Source organism: Leptinotarsa decemlineata, unplaced genomic scaffold (genome assembly GCF_025532065.1).
Source record: "Leptinotarsa decemlineata unplaced genomic scaffold, Ldec_3_MD MMD2_tig00002974_RagTag_RagTag, whole genome shotgun sequence".
In the NCBI taxonomy this organism is placed as follows: domain Eukaryota; kingdom Metazoa; phylum Arthropoda; class Insecta; order Coleoptera; family Chrysomelidae; genus Leptinotarsa; species Leptinotarsa decemlineata.
The window spans coordinates 12,700,613-12,725,382 of NW_027412578.1; the positions used below are offsets into that span (position 1 = coordinate 12,700,613).

Genomic DNA, 24,770 nt, shown 5'->3' on the forward strand with positions numbered 1-24,770 from the left:
AGTGTTCTGTTTTGACTATTATATTTTCCTCAATCCTAAGATTCCTTATTTCTATCACAATTATTAGACGCCTCCTCATGAAGTCAAAACGTCTTTTGTTTTGACTTATATATTTTCCTAACTATTAAGATCCCTGATTCCTACTATAATTATAAGAGGCCTCCAATGAAGTCAAACGCCTGATGTTTTGACTCTTTCATTTTCCTAAGTCTTAGAATCCCTAATAGGTATTTTGATTATTAGACGCATCCTGATGAAGTCAAACGCCTGTTGAAGTGAAACGTGTTTTGTTTCAGACTTTCATATTTTCTTAAATCAGGATCCCTGATTCTCTTTGAAATTATTAGATGCCTCAAGATCCCTGATCCCTATTATAATTATTAGACGTCTCCCGATGAAGTCAAACGCCTGTAGAAGTCAAATGTGTTTTGTTCCAGAGTATCATATTTTCTTGAATCACGATCCCTGATTCTAATTGTTATTAGTAGATGCCTCAAGATCCCTGATCCCTATTATAATTATTACACGTCTCCTGATGAAGTCAAACGCCTGTTGAAGTAAAACGCGTTTTGTTTCAGACGCTCATATTTTCTTAAATCAGGATCCCTGATTCTCATTGAAATTATTAGACGCCTCAAGATCCCTGATCCCTATTATAATTATTAGACGTCTCCTGATGAAGTCAAACGCCTGTAGAAGTCAAATGTGTTTTGTTCCAGAGTCTCATATTTTCTTAAATCACGATCCCTGATTCTAATTGTTATTAGTGGACGCCTCAAGATCCCTGATCCTTATTATAATTATTACACGTCTCCTGATGAAGTCAAACGCCTGTTGAAGTAAAACGTGTTTTGTTTCAGACGCTCATATTTTCTTAAATCACGATCCCTGATTCTAATTTTTATTAGTAGACGCCTCAAGATCCCTGATCCTTATTATAATTATTACACGTCTCCTGATGAAGTCAAACGCCTGTTGAAGTAAAACGCGTTTTGTTTCAGACGCTCATATTTTCTTAAATCAGGATCCCTGATTCTCATTGAAGTTATTAGACGCCTCAAGATCCCTGATCCCTATTATAATTATTAGACGTCTCCTGATGAAGTCAAACGCCTGTAGAAGTCAAATGTGTTTTGTTCCAGAGTCTCATATTTTCTTAAATCACGATCCCTGATTCTAATTGTTATTAGTAGACGCCTCAAGATCCCTGATCCTTATTATAATTATTACACGTCTCCTGATGAAGTCAAACGCCTGTTGAAGTAAAACGTGTTTTGTTTCAGACGCTCATATTTTCTTAAATCAGGATCCCTGATTCTAATTGTTATTAGTAGACGCCTCAAGATCCCTGATCCTTATTATAATCATTACACGTCTCCTGATGAAGTCAAACGCTTGTTGAAGTAAAAAGCGTTTTGTTTCAGACGTTCATATTTCTTAAATCAGGATCCCTGATTCTCATTGAAATTATTAGACGCCTCAAGATCCCTGATCCCTATTATAATTATTACACGTCTCCTGATGAAGTCAAACGCATGTTGAAGTAAAACGCATTTTGTTTCAGACGCTCATATTTTCTTGAATCAGGGTCCCTGATTCACATTAAAATTATTAGACGCCTCAAGATCCCTGATCCCTATTATAATTATTAGACGTCTCCTGATGAAGTCAAACGCCTGTTGAAGTCAAACGCCTGGTGAAGTCGAACGTGTTTTGTTTCAGACGCTCATATTTTCTTAAATCGGGATCCCTGATTCTCATTGAAATTATTAGACGCCTCAAGATCCCTGATCCCTATTATAATTATTAGACGCCTCCTGATGAAGTCAAATGCATGACGAAGTCAAACGTGTTTCATATTAACTTATATATATTCCTAACTCTCAAGATCCCTGATTCCTATTATAATTATTAGACGCCTTTTCGTGAAGTCAAACGACTAATCTTTTGTCTCTTATATTTTTCTAAGTCTTAGAATCCCTAATTGGTAAATTGGTATTGTGATTATTAGACGCCTTCTGATGAAGTCAAACGTCAGTTAAAGTCAAACGTGTTTTGTTTCTGACCCTCATATTTTCTTAAATCAGGATCCCTGATTCTGATATTATAATTGTTAGACGTCTCCTGAAGACTTGTGATGCACTGTTTGGAACCTTTGGTGTAGTAATGAATATTACTGGAGTTTTTTCACAACACCAAATCGTTATTTTTGACAACTCGACACGTGTTTTGATCACCAAGTGATCATCTTCAAAGAGGAAGATTAAACTGTTTAATCTTCCTCTTTGAAGATGATCACTTGGTGATCGAAACACGTGTCGAGGTGTTGAAAAAAATAACGATTTGGTGTTGGGAAAAAACTCCAGTAATATTCGTCTCCTGAAGAAGTCAAACATGGTGTACTATGCTTGATATGTATACAGCCGCAGTCCTGCCTATAATTAAAAAAAAATGTATTGAAATACAAAAAAGTCCCTCGCATCTTCAGAAGCACCAAACATTTTGGGGACCTCTCCGGGACGCTTGCACCGTCGGATCCGCTTTTAGAAAGGCCGTGGTAGGGCGAGCGTCTTCTCCATCGGCCTATTCTTGGATGTGGGGGGGCGCGAAGCACCCGGTAAGGAGGCAGCGTAAGCTGATAGCACCTCCGCCGCAGCGTGCAAGTTAGTCGCTCTGGGACCGTGTCTAGTGTCAACGGGTAACTCGTTTCCTACGTTTCTTCGGTAAGTTAACGTTTCTCTGCTCTTCTTGTAACAAACACAAAGAAAACCCGCGCTAGGCCGTTGGTTCGAGATAGGAATGTCACTCTGGAGTGATGCTGTCAGTTTCTTCAACATTCGCGCTTATTTTAATTAGGAAAAGGGACTTTTTATTCAGTTATTTGAATGAAAACAAACGCAATCGGTGATGCTATGGAGTAATAAACTCTTTGCCAAAAAAAAGTGTGGTTTACACAACCTAAACGTCTACATCAGTTGTAAGTTGACGGGACAGCTGCATCCCATTTTTATGACCTAAGTACGTGCTGGTAATTACCTAAAAAGAATCAATTCAGTATTTATATTACCCAAAATTCTACACCTTGTATTGAAAACATAATCTGGGAAGTTAATCCGCATCGTTGTTCTTCTCTATTTTAGCATTTCTGTAATCTCAAATTCTACATTTGTTTTGTTGGGATGGGAATAATGAAAAAAACATTTATTTCAATGCATAAAAACGATGAAAAAGTTGAAGACAAGGTATAAATGACAAACGCTGTCAACATCAAGATTTTTGAGAGGCAATCTTGTTTATAAGTCATAATTATTGGCAGATAAAGAGTATAAGATATTATCGATTAGAATTATCCGAACCAGGGCCGTAGCGAAAAAAGAAATACCAGGAGGGGAGGGAATCCAAATTTTCCCAATCCCACTAGCAAAATTTCCCAACTTTCTAAAAAAATGAAAGCCGAGGGATTAGTTACTACTGAAATATATTAATTTTCTTACTTAGCTATCCAAAGATTTGCTGAATGCTTATGCCCGTTAGGATATGCACAAACAAAAATAAATTTTGGTAATTATAAAAATAATAATGGGAATGATTCTACTTTGGACCAAGGTCCTTGTTCTTCCACCATATCCACCGTGTACAGGAATATTCAATACAAATGAAAGGAAACAACACTTAAATAATATTGTGCTTATTGTTTTCTACTATTAGTTTTTCTATTTTCACGGCCCGAAATTTACCACCTTTTCCAAGTCAAAAAAACAGCGAAAAGTTGTGAATTTTGTAAAATTTTTACTTCAAAATGTGTGACAGTTCAGGACTGTTTTCTTACTTGGGAGAAATTAAACTTTTTTGGAGTTTTCAAACAACTCAGAATTTCAAAGGATCTCCAAGTTATGCATGTTGGGAAATCTCAACCTTCTCCCGGTTCTTTCCCTTTTCTTATTACCGCTCCTTTTCTTTTCTCTCATTTTTATTTTTTTTATTTTTATTCATTTTTTTACTATTATTTTTTCTATTTTCACGGCCCAACATTTCCCAACTTTTTCCCAACTTTTCCCAAGTCGAAAAAGCAGGGGGGAGGCCTCCCCATCCCCCCATGGCGACGGCCCTGATACGAACACAGTAGTACTGAGATTTTTTAATGAATCCTAACATCTGGATTTTGAAACGTTGTTTTTTGAGTTTACTGATTGTTTTTTATGGGAATAATCTCAGCATATATCAATCGAACATCCACTATCTCGGGACTTTATCAAATTATACACATTATTATTATAACATAATGAATTTGTACACATAACCTAATAAACTTGGTGCAAATAAGAGAAGCAATAGAAATTGCAGCTTTCATAGTTTTGATAAAGCCTCTTATTTTTGCTTTGGATAAATAAACATACTAGGTACATAGAGTTTAATTGACATTTTTAAATTTACTAAATAATCGATTGGTCCTTATCGCAAATTGAAGTAAATGATAGTTTCTCGGGGACAAAAATCTGTATTGAATGCCTGTAAAAACCATTTTGTAAAGCTTGGAAAGTTTCAAATATCTCCTGAAGCAAATGGAAATTTTAAAATTTCAAAAAGTCATTTAAATTAGCATTATTTATGTTTGTCACGGTTTCTGATTTTCCCTCAAAATTTAACATAGTCTTCCCAAAAAGGATATTTATATTTACAAAAACTCAATTATATAACGTACATATAGTATGCGGTCTTATAGAGGAAATTATAAAACAATTCCATAATAGTAGGCACTAAATTCTCAGAAATATTGCATCAAAACGAAGGCATTGTTGTCAAGGTTATGATTCTATTTATTTTATCATCATTTTTCCTCATCTATTCAGTATAATTTCTGTACGTCAGTCATTTCTGAGAATTGAGTGCCTAGTATTTGAAATTAGTGTAGGTTTCAGGTCATATTTCGATAAATACATTAAATTTGTCCAATTTAATACTTTTTAATGTTATTTTCAACACATCTTTCATCTATCAAAGCTAAGATTGAACTGTGATAGATACAATTCTTCAATAGAATGATTTCATATCGAACAAACACAGACAAGTGTATTTTTGGCAATGTAACCGCAAATGTGACCCTCTGAATTCGAACCTGGAGTCAATTTTTGGTTGTTTTTAATTTTTATTGATTCGAAGAAACATATAATGTTAATAGAGGGGAAATAATTAAAAATAAACACAATCAACATTATTGATATAAAAAGGTTATGAATTAAATCAGATTTATTGAATAAAAATGAATACTAAAAAAAGAAAGAAAATTAAAAAAGTATGGGACAATCTATTTTGAAATTTATTTCTCTATTTTTTTTTTGATAATTTTTATTGAATTTCTAACATTTTAGTCTTCTTCCATTGTGGCGATTGGACTTTGGTTTCATATTCATATACCCAAAATTTTTGAGAAAATTGCATGGCATGAACCAAACAATATGTCGACATCCTCAGCAACTTTTATAATACTGATTCATTCACATCCTCAGTAACTTTTATAATACTGAGTCATTCACATGTTCTCGACCTTCTGTCAAAAGCATGTACCACTTGTAAACATTTTTCTGACTCAGAGTACAATCAGCGTATGCCTCTGTCAACATTTCAAGTCTTTTTGAACCCTAAATTACATTTTTTACAGAAAATTTGATGCTAATTGTTTGATCCATTTTTTTCGATACCAAAAAATTGCCGAACGCTCAAAAAACTCGCCAACAAACTAAACATTTCAAACAGCTAAAACTGTCAAGTCTACTTAGCCCGCAAAAGTTGAACATTCGCCCTATTTTTTGAAGAGTCCATGTATATGAAATATGTACAAAAATACCTTTTTTCACATTTTCTGGAGAAGTTATCCAATATTTTGCAAATCTGTTTGCCAAAATCGATTGTCAAAAACTGGTTCTTGGGCAGAACCTTGGCTATTGTGCCAGAGGACCTGGGTTCAATCTGGGGTCAAGTCAAATCTCCGACAGTTTTTATCACTCATTATTGAAACTGTTTGACATTGAATAAAAAAACAAAACAATTGTAGAGGGTTGCCTTTTATATTTCGGGATTAGAGAACAAAAACAAATATTAATCATCGAAAATCACTTTATTGATTTTCAAAATATTCCCCATGAAGATCTATACACTTTTGCATGCGTTTGAACCAATTGTCGAAGCACTTTTGCCACTCTGATTGAGGTATCTCCAAAACATGCATTCTGATTGCAGCAACCGCTTCTTCAGGTGTCGACAAACGTTGACCTCTTAGTTTGTTTTTTACGCGCAGGAATAAAAAGAAGTCATTCGGTGCCAAGTCAGGACTATACGGTGGATGACTTATCAAATCGATGTTTTGGGTGCTCAAAAATGCAGTTGTGCGAGCCTTTTTTTGAGTGATTGACAAATTGTGTGGGATCCAACGCGAATAAATATTTTTGACAGTCAACTGTTTATGCAATATTGAATGTATGTTGGTCCCTCTAATGCCTAAGGTTGTCTCAATCTCACGATAGGTAACATGACGATCTTGAAATATCAGTTCGCGCACAGCATCAATGGTTTTTGGAACAACAACTGATTTTGGACGACCTTCACGAAATTCTTTTTGGGGTGGACTACGATCACAATTGAATTCACCATACCATCGATAAACACTGGTCCTTGATAGAGCTCATCGCCAAAAATTGAATTAGGTTCATCCATGCATTGTTGCTGAGTTAATCCACGTCGAATGTAAAAAATAAATCACACGAAAATGCTCGTGATTTAATTCCATTTTTGGGCCAAGATGAATCTTTTAAGTTACTGTAAACAACACAAATAGCGCGCAAATTTCAAAACGTTCTCAATTTAAGCTCAAAAATGTCCAACTTTACGATAGAGCTGTCAGTTGCTAGATTGCAACACTAGGATTGCCAAATCCCGAAACATAAAAGGCAACCTATCGTAAATATACTTTAATTCGAAATATATTTCACGAATAAATCTTTTAAAAGAAGTCCTGTTCTCTAAATCATAGAAAAAGTATAGTATTCTACTCCCGAAAAGTGCCCATTACTCGCCGAATTAATCATCTCATATTTCTCGCTTGTTGAATATATCTCATTGATTTTCTACCCTGAATATTCAACCCAGTTTTCACTAAAATATACGACAGTTTTCAAAGGAGCTGCCTTTAAAAATTGAACTAAAACTCCCGTTTTGCGCTGCGAAATAGTAAGTTGCCTCTGGCTTGTGAATATTCTGGTTTGTTGTTTCCTTCAAAACCACTTGTAATAAAAAATCGTAGGGTCGCACGAGCAATCGAGAAATCTCACGTGACTAATGGAATATCGTTATATATATAATGTTATTTCATTGAAAGGTCATGGTCCACGTTGTAAACGTTACAAGGCTGGTGCGGTACTTCTTCCAAATTAGGTATTGCTGAGAAGTCCTCTTTTGGAGGAATCGATTAATGATTGACAAGAAAATATGAACATTAATCTAAATCAATTTCCATTTTCGATAAGTCTATCGTCGTTAGTCACGCGCTGGCATTGCTTTCATTGAGAGGTGATTCTTTATTGATAACCAACGCTGGAGTTGATGGAAATTTGAGAGCAAAACCTTCATGGCCTAGTAAAAAACTTGACATCATTCAGAAACATCGACATCAAATATTTGTTGTTTTTTATATGAACCGTTCAAACTGATCCATTAATTGCTAGTTCCTGGCTAGCAACCAGTATCCTTTTCAACCAAGGTTCAGGAATATAATTTCTATTAACACCAGGAAAGCTCAAAAATTGAAATTGATGCAGCTTAATCCACTGAGGTTTCATCAAAAGCGATAAGAACTTATCTTGATCACAATGTTTCCCAATTCATTCTTGTCAGAGGAACGTTTCATTGGCAGTGGGGTCCCACAATGTTCCGTCTTGGGACCGGTGTTGTTTCTCATTTATGTCAATGACTTAGTCCATGTTGACATAAGTGGTAAATTCACATGTTTCGCTGACGACACCACTATCCTCTGGCCTAGCAATATCGCCTCAAATTTACTTGATCAAATCATTGTCATCGTGATTCCAATCTTTTATCATTCAACATCGACAAAACAAATGTGGTCACGTTTAGATGTAATATAGGGGAAGTACACTTGGAAAATGTGGAGAAAAACAAATTTTTAGAGCTCTTCATTGATGAAAATCTAAAATTTGAATCCCATGTCGACTACTTATGTAACAGACTAGCAGCAGGATGTCATGCAGTGAGAGTTGTTGCAAGAGAGTTGGACACTACTATCACAAGATCAGTTTATTTTGCACAAATTGAATCCTATTTACGTTATGGTATTTGTTTCTGGAGAAATTGTGCACAAATTGTGCAAAATTCTGACCTTAGTATGTCTTTTTATTTTGGAAATAGTGTGTCTTATCCACAAAAAATATAAAAATCAATTTAATACCACCTTAACTTGTACACGTCAGTCTTATTTCATTTCCTTTCCAAAACCTCCACTAGCCCTTACACAAAATTCTATTATTTTCAATAGCAAGAAGTTATTTAATCACCTTCCCATTATTTTAAGGCGATTATATAATGAAAAGAAATTCAGAAAGTGAAAGAACTTGTTGGGAGGTCCTATTACAGTGTGGACGAATTCTACCAAGGCTCTATCGAGTAATTGGCATGTAGCTTTGTGTAAACAAGTTATTGAAATCAACACAAAATGGCTATCAATGTTCATTACGTAGCATTATATATTTACATTTACTCAGCTGGGCTTAATATTGTTCTGTCCATATACTCTGTTCTTATCTCTAACCATTATTTTGTAGTTTATTAATTGCCCCATATACACGTTTTACTTTACTATTTTTATTCGGGTTTAAAGGACGTCGATTTATAGAATGTTTTCCTGACGTTTCGGTGGCGCGAGTGGCTATCATCTTCAGGGATTCATACATCTTGAGTTTATCTCCTATAATTCAACAAGAAACGGTTAAAATAGAAACTGCGAACCAAAGTCAAGACTTCATCCTTTTAGATTTTTCTAGAGAGAAAGATAATATCTACATAAATACATCAGATAATCAACTCAATGTTTGTTTAAGTTTCGACCCACGGAAATGTTGAGAAGAAACATGTATGTAGCCTTGTGTTGTAAATATCAGCAATGCAAACACAAAAACTTCCAAGAAACATCCCAAACGTCCAATACAGCATATTTCTGCACGTGTATATGTTCCAGAATGTCGATCTCAATGTTGTTGATGTGTTTAGATTTAGTTATACGAACCGCAGTTTACTAAACAAACCAGGAATATTTTTTCAGTTGACATCATTCAGCGTTTCCTCAATAAAACGTTTTCATGTATAATTTTTCTGAATCGTCAACTGGCCGTTTACTATCAGAAATGAACAATGTCGTTCGGGATTGGATGGGTTTTTAATGAAGTGACCGATAAACGCCTTTGATGACCTTGAGCGCGAATACAATGTAGATGATAAATACATCACATATTGTATTCCCGCTATATAAATAGGTGATTTATTTGACAGTTGACATGAACCAGGAAATTGGTTGGATTTGACTGTATCGGTTTGTTCGTAAAGAGGTGATATATGATAGACAAATATACAGTGTGACCCATTTTTAATGGAAACACCCCCCTAAAATTTGAAATTGTAAACCGATTTTAATAATTTTTTTTGAAATGTCAAGTACTAAAAGGTCTACCTTGGGACAAAATTTGAAATGTTTATTAAAGTTTCAGGGCATACTATGATATTTTTTCTTAGTCGAAAATCGGGATTTTTTATTAGCGATTTTTTTATTGAAAAAATCACTACGCCACTGGATTCAGAGTGCCTCTAAACAGGTGTGACCAAAATTTCATGTTTATTTCTTTATTAACAAAGTTATGACAACTCAAAAATTCGAAAACTCACACAGCTAACAGTCACAAAAAACACCCTATATCAACAGATATAGCCACGAGAATATTTTTTTTATTATTTCAACAATAAAGTGCCGCCAGATGAAAAAAAAAACAAATAGCGTAAATATTTTTAATGAAAATAACGGAATTACATTCAAGTTTTCATGCAAATTAACTAAAACTTCACCGTATAATATGTCTCAAACTAATTATCAATAAATAACGATAAAAATAAAATAAAAACAACAATAAAAATTAATTGGCGCTCCGGGGCGACTTCATTGATTCCAGTGGCGCATTTGCTTTTTCAGCTGCAGGAAAACATCATCTGAAGATCTTGATCTAAACTAAGACCTAATATTTCAATTTAAATCTTATTTGCCATGGAAATGATATTACAGTTTGACACTTGTGAAAGATTTAAGTGTCAACTTTATTTAAGTGTCAACAATATTGTTAACAATATTCACCTTACAGTTCTTCGAATTATTTTGTGTCATGGCTGCAAGATTGAGCGTAAGAGAAAAAATTGAAATTGTACGCCTTTCGGGGATGACGTTAGAAGTGCTAGAGAGGTTTTTAGAGTATTTAATGAGAGACATCCAGATCGTCCTCGTATTAGCTGCGGTACGGTAAATAAAATAAATAAAATATTCAATGAAACTGGTGCAGTACCAAAAATGATGTTGAAAAGTAATCCTGTACAAAGACGAAACAGGAATGACAGGAATGATCAAATCATTTTAGATTATTTCGGAAATAACCCTAATGCCAGTATAAGGAATGCCACTTCAGATTTGAATATTCCACGAGAAACTATTCAGAGATGTCTCAAGGCGAAGAATATTAAACCTTTCAAACCAAAATTTTTACACACACTTCAAGAAGGCGACGAAGCAAGACGCCTGGAATATTGTTTATGGGCCCAAGGAGAATATTTAAATAGAAATTTCCTAAAAAATATTTTATATACCGACGAAGCCACTTTCACTACAAATGGAGTAGTGTTATCACAGAATTGTCGCTATTGGGCAGCGGATAATCCTAACTGGGTAATAACCTGTAAAAGCCAGTATTTCCAAAAAATCAACGTCTGGTGTGGGTATTTAACGAACGAATTATTGGTCCTTTCTTTTTTGAGGAAAACATTAATGCGCAGAGGTTTCTAGAATTTTTAAACACAGAGTTTTGGGATGCTATTCACGAGCTGCCAATCAATGAACGATCAAATTTAATTGTCCAGTTAGATGGGTGTTCAGTTCATTATGCCAGAGCTGTGAGGCAATGGCTTAACGAACATTTTCCAAACCGATGGATCTGCCGTGGTAGTCCTTTTATAGAGTGGCCACCCAGATCTCCAGACCTCACAGTTTTGGACTTTTTTCTCTGGGGACTTCTCACACAAAAGGTTTACAAAAACCGCTCAAGAGATAGAAATGAACTTTGTGCAAGAATTCGACAGGTATGTGCAGATATTAGCCCTCAAGAACTAAGGAACGTAATCAGAAACATTAGTAAGCGCTACGACACATGTATCGAAATACGTGGTAGATTAGTAGAGGCTACTAGAATATGAGTTAGAATTAATTGTTGCACTGAATCGAAACATTTCAATAATTAGTTATTAGTTACGTTTATTAAAATTTTTTGCTTCATTGTTAGTTGAATTGTGTGAATGTAATTCCGTTATTTTCATCAAAAATATTCATGCTATTTGTTTTTTTTTCATCTGGCGGCACTTTATTGTTGAAAAATGTGACTGTTAGCTGTGTGAGTTTTCGAATTTTTGAGTTGTCATAACTTTGTTAATAATGAATATTTTTTCATGAAATTCTGGTCACACCTATTTAGAAGCACTCTGAATCCAGTGGCGAATAAAAAAATCGGTAATAAAAAATCCCGATTTTCGACTAAGAAAAAATATCGTAGTATGCCCTGAAACTCCAATAAACATTTCAAATTTTGTCCCAACGTAGACCTTTTAGTACTTGACATTCAAAAAAAAATTATTAAAATCGATTTACAACTTCAAATTTTAGGGGGGTGTTTCCATTAAAAATGGGTCACACTGTATGTCTGATCATATGATATATGTCTGACAAATAAGGAGGATGAATGGAAGAAGAGAATGTCACATCTTCATCATCTTTTATCTGAACTTTAGACCCATGCTGAGAGTATGAATCACACCATAACAATCTCTTCAGTCGTCTTAATTTGGGTGTCCACTTTCGCGAGTAAAAGTTTGAACAGCTGCCAGAAAAGTGTTCATCTTGGAGTTCTCCAGGGTCTTGTGCTGGGACTATTCATCTTTTTTATCTATATCAGTGACCCGACTGATGACATCTTTATCACAGAATTCTTTGAATGTAGGCTATAGCACTGTTTTTGATTAGATCTAAGAAGTGAAATTCGCTGAATGATGGTTGAAAAACGATAGGTTGAACTAGTTTATAGACTAACTAAAATGACTAGATTATTTTAGAAATATCGTTTTCGAAATAAACTTTGACAAAGTTTGTGGTTATTAAAATACTTAATTTTTCATTAAAATATTGTTTTTATGGACCTTGATTTTTCTCCAAACTTCAATCGTAGTTTCTCAAATGTAAAAACTTTTGATCAAAATTGTGATTTCAATCGTTTTTGTTACGAAACCGATTTTAAGTCGTCTCAATCCTGCCTGTACAATTTACATCGAACCAACCAGTGAAAATAAACAATCAAAACCCAGCATTCTCCTGCGATTTCTCGGTATTATGAACAAGTGCGTGCCATCAGAGTTGGTCATCGAGAAAGATATCGGGATCTGTTTATTTTATTCAAAATTCTCATTGGAAACGGTGTAATTGGGCGGTTCTGCGATCCGAATGCATGTTTTATATTTTCTTTAGAAATTCCCTCACGTTCCGCGTGTCAAACACGACGACCCAAATCAATTAAAGTATAAACAATAAAACAAAGGAAATTATGCGTTCGAATTTTCAATGTCAGTCTAGTTTGATGTGTGAATTCTTTATCGGCGATAAAGTCAAGGGAGAACATTGGCACTGAATCTTTGATTAGTGTGTGAACATTTTTCCGGTCAATACGAAATTATTGTCCAAGACGCCGTTCGAAGATACCTACAGCCGATATTTATAAAAAAAACAGTGGAAATATATTGAACCCAGTATATTTTTTTCACATTTGACATAATAGAAAATTCCCTTTTTAAAGTTGAAACAAGCGACCATTTCCTTCAAAAAGGGGAACGAACGAGCCATTTTCCATAGATGAAGGCCATCTATGGAAATTTTGTGAAACAATTTGATGCAATGAGAAACAAAAGACGGGGTTACTCAGTTTTCAAATAAAAATATAATAATTGTAATTTTCAATCTCGTACTTTACGAGGGTAAATATTCCGTTTATATAGATGAGTGGGAAAGTAGGGATTCAAATAACAGGATGATACTGAATACTACTCACTCACAAACATATACAATCGTATAAGAAAAGCATATATAATGGTCGTAAAAATTATATTTTCCCCAAAGATACATCAATTCACAATTGAACTTAACAAATAAACCATCACCCGTTTATTTCCACCATTAATATGGAAGTGTCCAATCTCCATATAGTCTTTTTCAACAAAAATTACTTTTTTAATCCTTTTCTGCCAGTCTTCTTCGGTAATATTAGATACTACTTCTTTAATTAGTTCTATTACCTTCTTATCAAATTTTGGAAAATTATTTTTACGCCTGATGCTTTGTTTCAATTTTACCCAAATCAATTCGATGGGATTGAAAACACAAAAATAGGGGGGAAGTCTCAGTATGGTGTGTCCATACTTTTCAGCAATACTCTCGAGGGCATTCACTTTTTCAAATGTTTTTGCCTGTAAAACTTCAAGTAGTTGGTTTTTGTCGTAGTAATCTTCAAAATACAAATTGTTATCCATTAAAAACTTTGTATTTCATCTTTCCTCGAATTTTTATTCGGTACTTTGATAAACTGTCGCGAATGATAGGAAGCGTTGTCAAGAACTATTACACTATTCGCATCCAAATTTGGGATGAATGTGTTTTCAAACCATTCCTCGAAAATATTAGCTTCCATATTCTTATGATAGTCAACATTGCAGCCCTCAAGTTTTTTCCACAAAATTTCAAAGAATTAGGAACCCGTCCTTTATTTTCTCCGCAATGCACAATGATTAGTCGCGATCCCTTGTTTGCAGGCATGTTAGGCGTACACATTCTCGAACCATCAGTCCACTCTTTCGTAACTGGGTCGTGAGTGTCATACCAAGTTTCGTCCAAATAGAAAATTTGTCTATATTTGGTTATTTGTTTTAAGTATTTGTTACGCAATTCCACTATTCTTCTGCTTTCCATAACTGATTGATGTTTGTTTATTATTTTAAATCTAAATCCTAGTTTCTTTATCCAATTTTGAAGAGTTTTGTCATGGCCCGAAGTATTCAATTTCTTCCTTATGATTTCAATTGTAGGAATCTCATTGCTTTTGTAACAGTCGTATTTTTCGATGATTTTATTAGATGAACATCTAAAGGTTTTGGTAATCCTTTATCACATCGCGTCTTGCGTTCCTAAGGTTTGTTTTTGACTATTTTACGTACAGTTGAGGAAGGAATTTCGGTCAAATCTGATGTTGCTTGTAATAGTTTGTTTCCCTCGAAACCAAACTTGAGATGTAGATTTTTATATACCTGAGTACATTGAAACATACTCTATCTGTTTCAATATTCAAATGCATCCGAATCTCATTCACTTTGCATTGTTTACCATCACTATTGGAATCACTACACTGGAAAAAGTCTGCGTTGTTATCAAACTCGTTATTACTATTAGTACTTGTCCAAATACGCCACATTTCAAACAGATAAGAAAAATTTTAAGTAATTATAACTGCACCAATATCGAATTTCAACACTCAAATCGCGATCAGTTCCTGAACTGAACACGACGGCGATAACCATTCCCGCAATACCGATTTCTATTCGTCAAAGAATAATTAAAACAGTGGACAGCGGGAAAAACCGGCTGCAAGTTTCTAAATTGAAATTTAACATATTTTTACATATTTTTAATATATTTCTCCGATTCAGCCTTAAAAAAATCATTTTTAAAAGGAATTTGCTATTTCTTGTACAGTCCTATTCAAAACAATAAAATCCCGAAAAAATAATGGTGTCAAGAAGGTATTCAAGATTCTATAGCATGTACTAGCTCGATTTTTAATATTACTCATTATACAAATTCAACTTTGAGTAAAATAACTCAGAATTCATCATTGGTTCTGAAAATACAATCAAGGTCATTCTCTCACGTCCGATATTGTGCTATGACGGTTTAGTCATTTCGAATTCAGGTCAGTCAGTAATAGCGTCAAAGTCCAAACATCTTTATTGGGTATACCAACGACAATCGTCGATGACATATTTCTGAAGAATTGCCACGATAATATCTGTGAATAAGGAAATCAGTGACGTCAATAGCTTCCAAGTTGTTTCCGTTAAATTCCAGATTTGCAAGTATTCTCTTTCTAGTCATAGCCGCTTCCAGGAAATAAGCAGGCCTTGACACCCTGAGAAATATGGCTTATTGGACATGCTATATTTATAATTCGTAGGTAGGATCAGAGCAGTCAGTTACGTATATTTATTGAAGTAAAACATCTTTACGCTCGCTCGACTTGAGGAGTAAGCTGGTTCAATCTCACCGACGTTTCGACAAAGTCTCATTTGTCATCATCTGGATATTACTGTTAAGTGTTCGGAAGTCGGTCGACTCTAATCGATCTGCTCCCTACTATACTGGTAAAATGATGTTTGCTTTAGTTGATGTTGAAATATCCTTGGTTATATAATCTGCCATAAAATTCATCAATAACAATAATAGTAATCATTCAGTAATAGCAGATATATGTCCTCACTAACGATTCCTCAACTTAGTTCACTTTGGTGTAAACCATCATTTCAGAAGACACGGAGCTAGATAGAAGTTCATTAACATTACAAAACTCCCAAGAATAGATAGATTGGTAGATTTAGGCATTAATTAACATCAACATCCATCTTGTTGGAACCAAATTGTAACCATCACTTCAATAACTATTTCTTGTTACAGTTTCAATCCGCGAAACAACTAATCAGCCGCCATGGACGCGATCAAGAAGAAGATGCAAGCGATGAAGCTTGAAAAGGACAATGCTTTGGACCGCGCAGCACACAATGAACAGCTCGCCAAAGATGCCAACCTCCGCGCTGAAAAGGTAAACAAGAACTCTTCTCGTATACACATGTTTACCCCCTTCAACAAAAGCCCCCAGAGATTTCTGCGAAATAGGTGAACGCGAGGGTTTCATCTTTCGAAGTCACAAGGCACTTTAAATATTCTAGATTATCGATGTAGACTGCAACAGGAGGGAAAGTTAATCAGGATCTTGTAAGATCAATGTAACACGTATATAATACTGATGCTGAGACCTTTGGTCAGTTTTCTCTGGGCCAGTTCCTTATGTCATCAGAGTTTCCCCTTCAATAATTTGAGTTTTGTTGGACCAGAGCTTGCCTTTTTGCAAAGTGACACTTTGGTCTCCTCGCAGGTTCTGTAAGAAGTTTCCTATCAATCTTATGCAGCCTTAGAAGCTTTTTGGTTTTGTTTGGTAACAAGGTAATCATCTTTTTCGCCTTCATCTATTCTGGCACATTATTCCAGTGATATATATTGTTTCATAGATGGCCAACCCATTCATCATCATTCATGATCTACCAAAGTACCATAAACATTTGTGGCAGATCTAAATAGCGGTGTCTGATACTGAATCATAAAGTCAACACTCTGGTTATGGTATCTTCTGTACAGATTTTTCAATCAATCTCTAGTACAGAAAAAAGTTCCGGGATAGGGAAAAGGTATTGACTACCAACTTCGTAAAGTTTTTGACTTATGTTTTCAACACAACTTAGCTGTCTGGGGCTGGTGTCCCTTTTGGAGGATTCTTAAACACTTCCAAAGATGATAAGGGCGATTCCAAGGGGTTTGTATTTCAGCCCTGTGACTCCCCTAATCTAAAGATGTCTAACTGCTATTTGAAAGTATCTTCTTCGTTACAAGCGTATCAACTCTTTTGCAGGCTGAAGAAGAAGCACGCTCTCTACAGAAGAAGATCCAGGCTATTGAAAATGATCTCGACCAAACCCAGGAACAACTCACACAAGTAAACGGAAAATTGGAAGAAAAGGAAAAAGCTCTTCAAAATGTAAGTAGTTGTTTTTTTATTCCTTATCCTTCATAAAAAATAATTCAATTCAAAGGAGTGTTCAATATATTCATATGTACTTGGCGTGTGTCTTAAGTCAAAACCTCACGAAGCGAAGACCTTTCTTTCCCAAAAATTAAATTTTTCTAAAAATATACCCATTTAATATACAATTAATTTCGACTTTACTTTCTTTCCATTTTTCGACATAGAAAATATTCAAGGCCCATTTGTATAGATCATTTTTGAAAAGCTACTAGGTTTACGATCCAATTGATTGAAAAAGTTAAACTTTCGTGATAAACTATGCTGACTTCTTGATCAATTCACTTGCCTCTATCTCTGAATACAACCAAGGACAAAACTGTCTAACGTTTTGTTTCGTATATATTAATTATACCATTTCAAATTTCCCATCAATTTCGCTCTGCACAAATTTTAAGTTATTACTTACGTTAAAAAAAATTACACCCACTTTTCACTAATTTACGACAAAAATATACAACTTTGTTATTTATTTGAATGATCAGAAAAGTCCGATTTCACTTGTCTCACTGCAACTTCAAAAATCTCTGGCAACAATGGATTTACTTCAATGCCAACCTTATCTGAAGGGAAAAAAACAAATACGACAATAAGAATCATTAGAAATTTTCGTGAAACTTCATAAGTATGCTCGAAAGTGAATGGGAGAGTAAATACTTGGATCCCGCGATGTATTGTAATTGAAATTTCCCTCCTAACCTCACTAATGTAGTCTATTTGTTCTTATTCTCTGCTCGACGCTATAGATGAGGAAAGATTTGGTCAATTTCTTCACTGATTCTGGACTGTATCCTTGATTTACCAAATTTCATGATTGCACTGGGCTGAGAAAATATATTTCTTTATTATATATTACCAACATATAAAGTGAATATCACCAACAAGTAAGAAGAAGGGGTTATAAAATGACGCGTACAAATAAAAATTGGTATCAGCTCCAGCTACGTAATTTCTTTCCTTTTTAGCGTGTAGACCCATACAAACTTGTTCCATTGTATAAACTATCCTTCGCACATTAGCGGCTAAATACTATGCCACGCGTTTCCGAGGGTTCTAAAAATACACCAAGAACTCGATCGCTCGCCAAATATGGTCCGATCCCTCGTCGTCTGTGCCTGTGACGCAATCTCACTGTATCATTACTTCTCGCTCTTTTCGCGTAACACTTAAAAAATGTGGGTCAACAATTCATCATCAACGAATTCGTCAAGAATCTGCAAAAATTTCACCAATTTCACTTTGCAACGTTGGTTGCATACGCCGCAGGACTTGCAAGCATTCTTGAGCGCTTGCCAGACGCGCTGTTGCCAGATCAAATTTCATAATTTCTTTAGATGATTTTACCACAAATCTTTTGCGTTCTTTTATCAAAATCATATTCAGTAACTTTCACCTAAGGTAAACTATTCAGAAATGGGCTAGATGGCTCCAATGCGATTTCAGTATTTAACAGAAAGGTTTTGAAATGACATTTGAGACCATTAACCTCACTTGGTGACTTTCAACTAGAAGTTATCTTGCAGTACATTCATATTAGAGCCGAATACGCATGTAGACACATTTTGATATTGATTTGATTTGATATAATTGGTTCAATTAGTTTTCAAAGACTATTTGGCCGAAATTATTATATATGTAATAAATAATAAATCTACTGACTGATAGCCAAATTCGAAGGAATGCTTCAACAAATATTATCAGTGACTGGTCCTCGGTAACTTCAATTGTCCTGTAGATTTCTCATGATATGAACAGAAAATTATTATTTTCATGAGTTGTAATCAAATTCCTCAAATCCTAAGTAATGTATTCGCATCTGGCAACGCTGCAGACCGCGTTAACGCGTCTAGTGCGTGTATTTCCCAATATCGAAGTGTATTTGCGTTCACGATCAAGCAGGCTCGCCATCGGTCATTAGTGAATTGTTTTTTAATGCGACGTTTCAACGCTACCGCGTGTTCTGGCGGTTCACGTGGCCAGCGGATGACGCCACAGGTGACTTAGTTCGGTAGACAGCCGTCGCGCGCAGCGCCAGTGAGTTCAAGATGGCGGATGAGAGCCGCACGCGTTGAAGTGTCACCCTATCAAAATGTCAACACAGAGGGCGGCGGGGAGTGCGAAAAAAAGGGGACACCAACACCACCCCAGGAACGAAGGTAACAGAAGAAGAATGGCCCTCGAGGAAAGCCTGCTGATGAAACAGAGCGAGTTTGGTAGAAATATCGCAGTGACAGTGCAGAAGTCAACAATAACAAACGAAAACGTAGCAAAAGAAAGCAGTGCCGCAGCTGGGAACAACCCGATAACCCAAAAAGTCAACAATTGTGATATTGAAGTGATAGATTTAACCAATTGTGATGACGACGTAATCCCTAGTAGTAGTAATAGTAAACAGATAGACGAAAATAATAGCGACAGTTCCGCAAAAAATGTCAAAGACGACCGTAGCAACAAAACACGCAAACCTAAGAAACAGAAAGTGGTCAAAGTAGAAGAGCCTGAGCAAGACATGTCCCTCGTCCACCGACCCGAAGCCGAAGGGTCCAGCCTCAGTGATCAGGAACAGGAAGAATCCGTCCTGGATCCTGAAATGGAAGAATTATCGAAGCTCCGCTGTACGTCTGAAATGACTGAAGTGGTAGCCGAGAGGGAGAAACGTCGCAACAGGCGGTGTGCCGATTATCCAGGTCTGGCTTTTAGCTCCATATTCAGCTCGGACACGCTGATGAGGTTCACCTTGATCAGAAACGAGCTCCAGAATATTATGAATACGCAGCTCAAGAGGGTAGGTCCTTGTATTATTTATTTTTCGAATGTCAGATGAGCGATGACTAGTCGGTTTTGAACAACTGTGATCTATCGGGAGCGCAACTTTTGGGTATTTTTAGAATTCAAATAGACAAACCTTCACAGACATGCGCTTTTTGTAAACATCTAGGACCCCAGCCTCGAGGGTGAAAACTGTCAAATAACAGCTGTTAGACGTTATGCATGGTTGCCACATCACATGATGTCGGGGATTTGTATGTGGTAATGTCGCTATAGAATGTTTTTGCTACTTATTTGCAGATGGCGTTTTTATTAGACTGCTTCAAATTCATTTTGATTACTAATCTGGCGGAGGTTTAACATCTATAAATTATAACTTTCTGGTACACTGAACTTCTAGTTGATACACATTGATAATTTTGAGTATTTTCAGAGGTTATCATTGAAACATATGGTTTCCGCACCTTTTTAGTGTCAGAATTAAGCACTCAAAGTTTGAAAATTCATCCACTTGTTCAATGAAGTTTTCATTTGGTTCATGGTTGAGGGACATTCAAATTTTTTATGTGAACTTTCTATAATGATATTCTATAATTAAAATTGAACATTATATCTGTTGAATAAATATTATTATGCATAATGACAAAAAAGGTTCAAAGAGATTATAACATCTGATTCATCTATATATACATGCGCCTATTTTGAACATTTTACAATATATTTTCAAGAAAAAATGACAACATGGATATTTTGTAGATTGAAGTCGACCATACAAAAATGTTTTTATAGAGACTATAAATTCCACAATTAATAAAAACTTCTCGTCATTTGAAAACGATTTAAAAACAATTGAATTTCCGAGGTAGCAGAAATGGTTTGACATACTAGTAAACTGATAATTTTGATAGTTTAAATGAAACATATATTTTTGTTTGGAACATTACTTGAATAAATCAAGTCTCCTATGAGTAATAGGGTATAACTGATATGGTTACAGTACAAACAAAAGATTGAATTAATTCGAGTGTTACATATGTCAAAACTCCTATAGATTCATATGAATATTTTGACGTTTATTGGATTGTTTGTGTATGTACATAGATGTATAGTAAAAGAAATAATGACATATGCTCCATAATATTTTTTTCATTCAATTATGTTTTTTCGGATTTTTTTTACAGTTTCATAGCCATTTGTAGGACATTCTGAGATTTGGTTTACTCAAATGTAATTTCAGTTTGATTTTTCTGGAAAGTGAGATGAAATACTTTAATAAATTTTCATAAATTTTTTCAAGGTCGTTAAAATGTTAATGGTTCTTGATTATCACAACAGATATCACCCCATATTTAAAAATATCAAAATTGAAAAAGTTATCTCATAAATACATGAATATTGAAAAGTTAAATTTGTAATTGTTTGAGTATATGTGGATTAGAAATAACTTTCAAAAATTTAATTCTGTGTTGAGCATATTTTATATAAAGAAATGATCTCTTCAATTTATTGGCAAATTTAGCCAAAACGGCCGAGAAATTCTGTAAGGGCGAATACTTGAAAAATTACTGACAGGAATAAATATCCTTTTGTCTAATTCCTTATCGAGGGGGTCAAAGATAAAACTCGGATAAAGTTTTCACATTGAGGTCACTTTCATTTGAACATCTACCATATTTTTGAACCACCTTTGGTACATTATATTCTGCATTAATCTAGGAATAGAGATATTTGTCTTGTAGGACTGCTCTTGGGACTGCTTTAATATGCTTACTCTTCTTCATTATTAACATCTGAGAGTGTTTAGGATAATATATTATGATTCTCCTGATTATCAACTTTATTCAGAACACCAGTCTTGATTATTTATTGCTTTCAATTTTCAGAGGAAACAGTTATATTCTGGTTTACCAAATGTACAAGTTCTTGTCAAGTTTAAATTTAATGGGACTTGTTGAAAGACCCGGAATTTTGTTGACATTTACCATCTCCTTTAGCAGTTTTAGGATTGGTTTAATTAGACTGTCAAAAAATAATGTTTGGAGCTGGAAGATTGTGGCTGCTCCTACACGAAACACCTTGATGATCACAGAGAATTGATTTAAATATTTTTTGAAAACAAAAAAAAATATGGCTCCATATGTTAGAGCAATGTTCAGCAACAACATTCATAACATATGACATATAAGCAGAAGTGAATTATTAAAATCAATTCGATCTATCATTAGAAAAATGAATTTTTAAAGTTTCAATTTCTTTACCTTCCAGAAAGTTGTATTTCATACTTTCATTTACCTGCCTTCACGAAAAATCTGCATATCAATGGCAAGAATATATTCAGGAATAAAATTAAACAACATAATTTCTCTGGACAATCTCTGATCGCGGGTATAACAATAACGCTGATTAAGGGGCAACTACCTTGATCCCTTTCCCTACACACGCCTATGATCCGGCATTCGTTGGGCCTTGTCCCCTGTGTTTTGACCCGTAACGGGTGCTAATTAAACAAAGCGTTTCCTTGCTCGCATTGTATATTTCGAACACTTACTATTCCCATTTTTATCCATAGACAATTTCCAATTCATTTACCACGCGAATTCGAATCTCTGAATGGGATGGAGATTGCAGTATTGCCAGATATTTTAGAAATCCTCTAGAACCCCAATTAGAACGCCAAAAATCATCAACAACCCGACCTTTCATTCAGTTTCTCATTCATTTATGCTTGCAAACTGCAAATTTCATCATTCACTTTTATATTGCGGTACAGACGATACAAATTCTCTGTGTATTAGGTTCGGTTTATTTCATGCAATGTTATTTATGTTACAAAATTGATCTTTGGATGCATGATTGTTATTTGCTATGTCAAAGTCTACCATTACTGACAGATATCAACTTTTTCGCTGTAGCGCCACGGAAAACACTTCATCGATTACACCCAAACAAATGAATAGCTAAATAATCTAATTTTTGGCATTTATACTTCAACTACTACTTTCAAGCTTCAATCTCTTTGTGTTTTTCATGATATGAAAAGAAAGCCACCATTTCGTAGAAGTTATTATCAACTTATTCAAATCTAATGAAATTTCTTTGCCTCCGGCAACGCTGCAGCAACTGCCATGCCCATGTCAAAATCGTCGTCCAGCAGGTGTCTGCTGCGTCTGCGCGTCAGCCATCTTGCCGGTGACTCGCCCAGTTGACTCAGGCGCTTGTCGCGAGTGGTTTGCAATTTGTTTTTTCGTGAGAGTGTGTTTGACTTTTCCTCAACAAAATGACCACCAACATCCAGCAAGGCTCCCTCTTGGACGTGCTCAAGAAGAAGATGAGGCAGACCAAGGAGGAAATGGAACGTTACAAGGACGAGTGCGAGGAATTCAACAAGAGACTCCAGGTGGAAGTGATGAGGAGAGAAGAGGTGGGTCTTTTTGAGATTCGAACGTGTTTTCAGGGTTGCCCGGGACACGTATGTTTCGGATAATCGTAAAAATATGCCTGAAAACTGAATAACGCATCGGTTTGATGGCTTTTTATATCGATTTCAGAGGTGGCTCTTTCTCCTGCGAGGGCACCTTTTCGTACCGTTTGTTTATTTTTTATTTGCACGGATAAAGTGGATGTTGAGCTCGTTCTGGGTACCGTTATTATTGGCTCTCGAAGGTTTTCACGGGTACTTTGCTACACCGTGAGCCAAACGGTGGATGAGTTATAACGTTGACACATTCTGCATTCCATTACCAACATTGCTATGCATAATTTAGGTGTCTGTAATGACTTGAGTGATAATGTTGGCGGAGAATGTTGGTTATGACTTCTTCTTAAGATTATCGTATGTTTGACAGATTATCTTAATTGAACTGGACACTTTTGTCACAGTAAATGTCGAGGGTTGGAGAACAGTGTCGTATCTTAGGGGTTCGTGAAGGGCTCGCTGAAAATGTGAGCAATGAATAAATATGTTATTTGTGAAGTTTCCACAAACTGGTTTAAATACAAAAAAAATTCAATCATCTATTTATTACGTTTGCGTTTTTGTTATCGGATTTTTCCTTATCAGTAGGTAAATATACTTATGATACCAACGTATAGTGATAGTAAAATTTTCAGCCAGATAATAAATGTAGTTTTTCCTTTCAAAGAGTCAAAAGGAAAGTTGGTAAAATCTATGATGGTTTCAAATGAATTTTATTCATAAATCGTTCTATTTATTCTTTTAAGTTAATTGTGAGAGTTTCTAAAAATGATCAGATATTTTGAAAACCTTTTTGCTGATAGAAATCTACAAGTACTTATATCTGATTTTTATGGAACATCCGTGTCATATACAGGTATATGCCTCAGAATGTTGGAACTAGGTGGAAAACTGTTTTATTGGTCATTTGCGACAAAAAAAGTTATTTGTCATTACACTTTGTTCAAAAACTAAAAGCGAAAGTAAAACTATCCGTTATCAAATTATTTCAGTCATATACGAAATTTGTCAAACGATATAAACTTTCCTCAAGAGTGAAATAGGTAGGTATACCTTAATTTTGACAATATTGAAAATTGATATTACAATAATCAACACTAAATATCAATTTTTGTAGTTTTTACCAATATTTCTAGTGTGTAAATTGATTTTAAATCTGTTAATTTGAATAATGAATATTTACATTTGCGATGAACATGATAACCTCTTTTTTTAATTTTTCCTAACAATTTCACAAGTACAATAATAAAAGTTATATTTAAAGATAAGTT

At 35.0% G+C, this 24,770-nt stretch overlaps 1 protein-coding gene across 19 annotated transcripts in view; it reads left to right on the plus strand.

The window, feature by feature from the left end:
* The first annotated feature begins 2,564 nt into the window (after positions 1-2,564).
* The window catches only part of Tm1 (Tropomyosin 1), a 62,981-nt gene continuing 40,775 nt past the window's right edge, over positions 2,565-24,770 (plus strand). For 4 of the 19 annotated variants that reach the window (XM_074177521.1, XM_074177517.1, XM_074177518.1 and 1 more), the window contains exons 1-3: positions 2,565-2,723; positions 16,076-16,220; positions 17,085-17,210. In XM_074177521.1, the coding sequence (XP_074033622.1) occupies positions 16,107-16,220; positions 17,085-17,210 (240 nt within the window). In that variant the 5' untranslated portion in view covers positions 2,565-2,723; positions 16,076-16,106. Of the gene's footprint in view, positions 2,724-16,075; positions 16,221-17,084; positions 17,211-19,175; positions 20,041-23,202; positions 23,446-24,770 lie in introns of those variants that run through there. The other 15 variants (XM_074177520.1, XM_074177516.1, XM_074177511.1 and 12 more) reach the window with 14 other exon arrangements.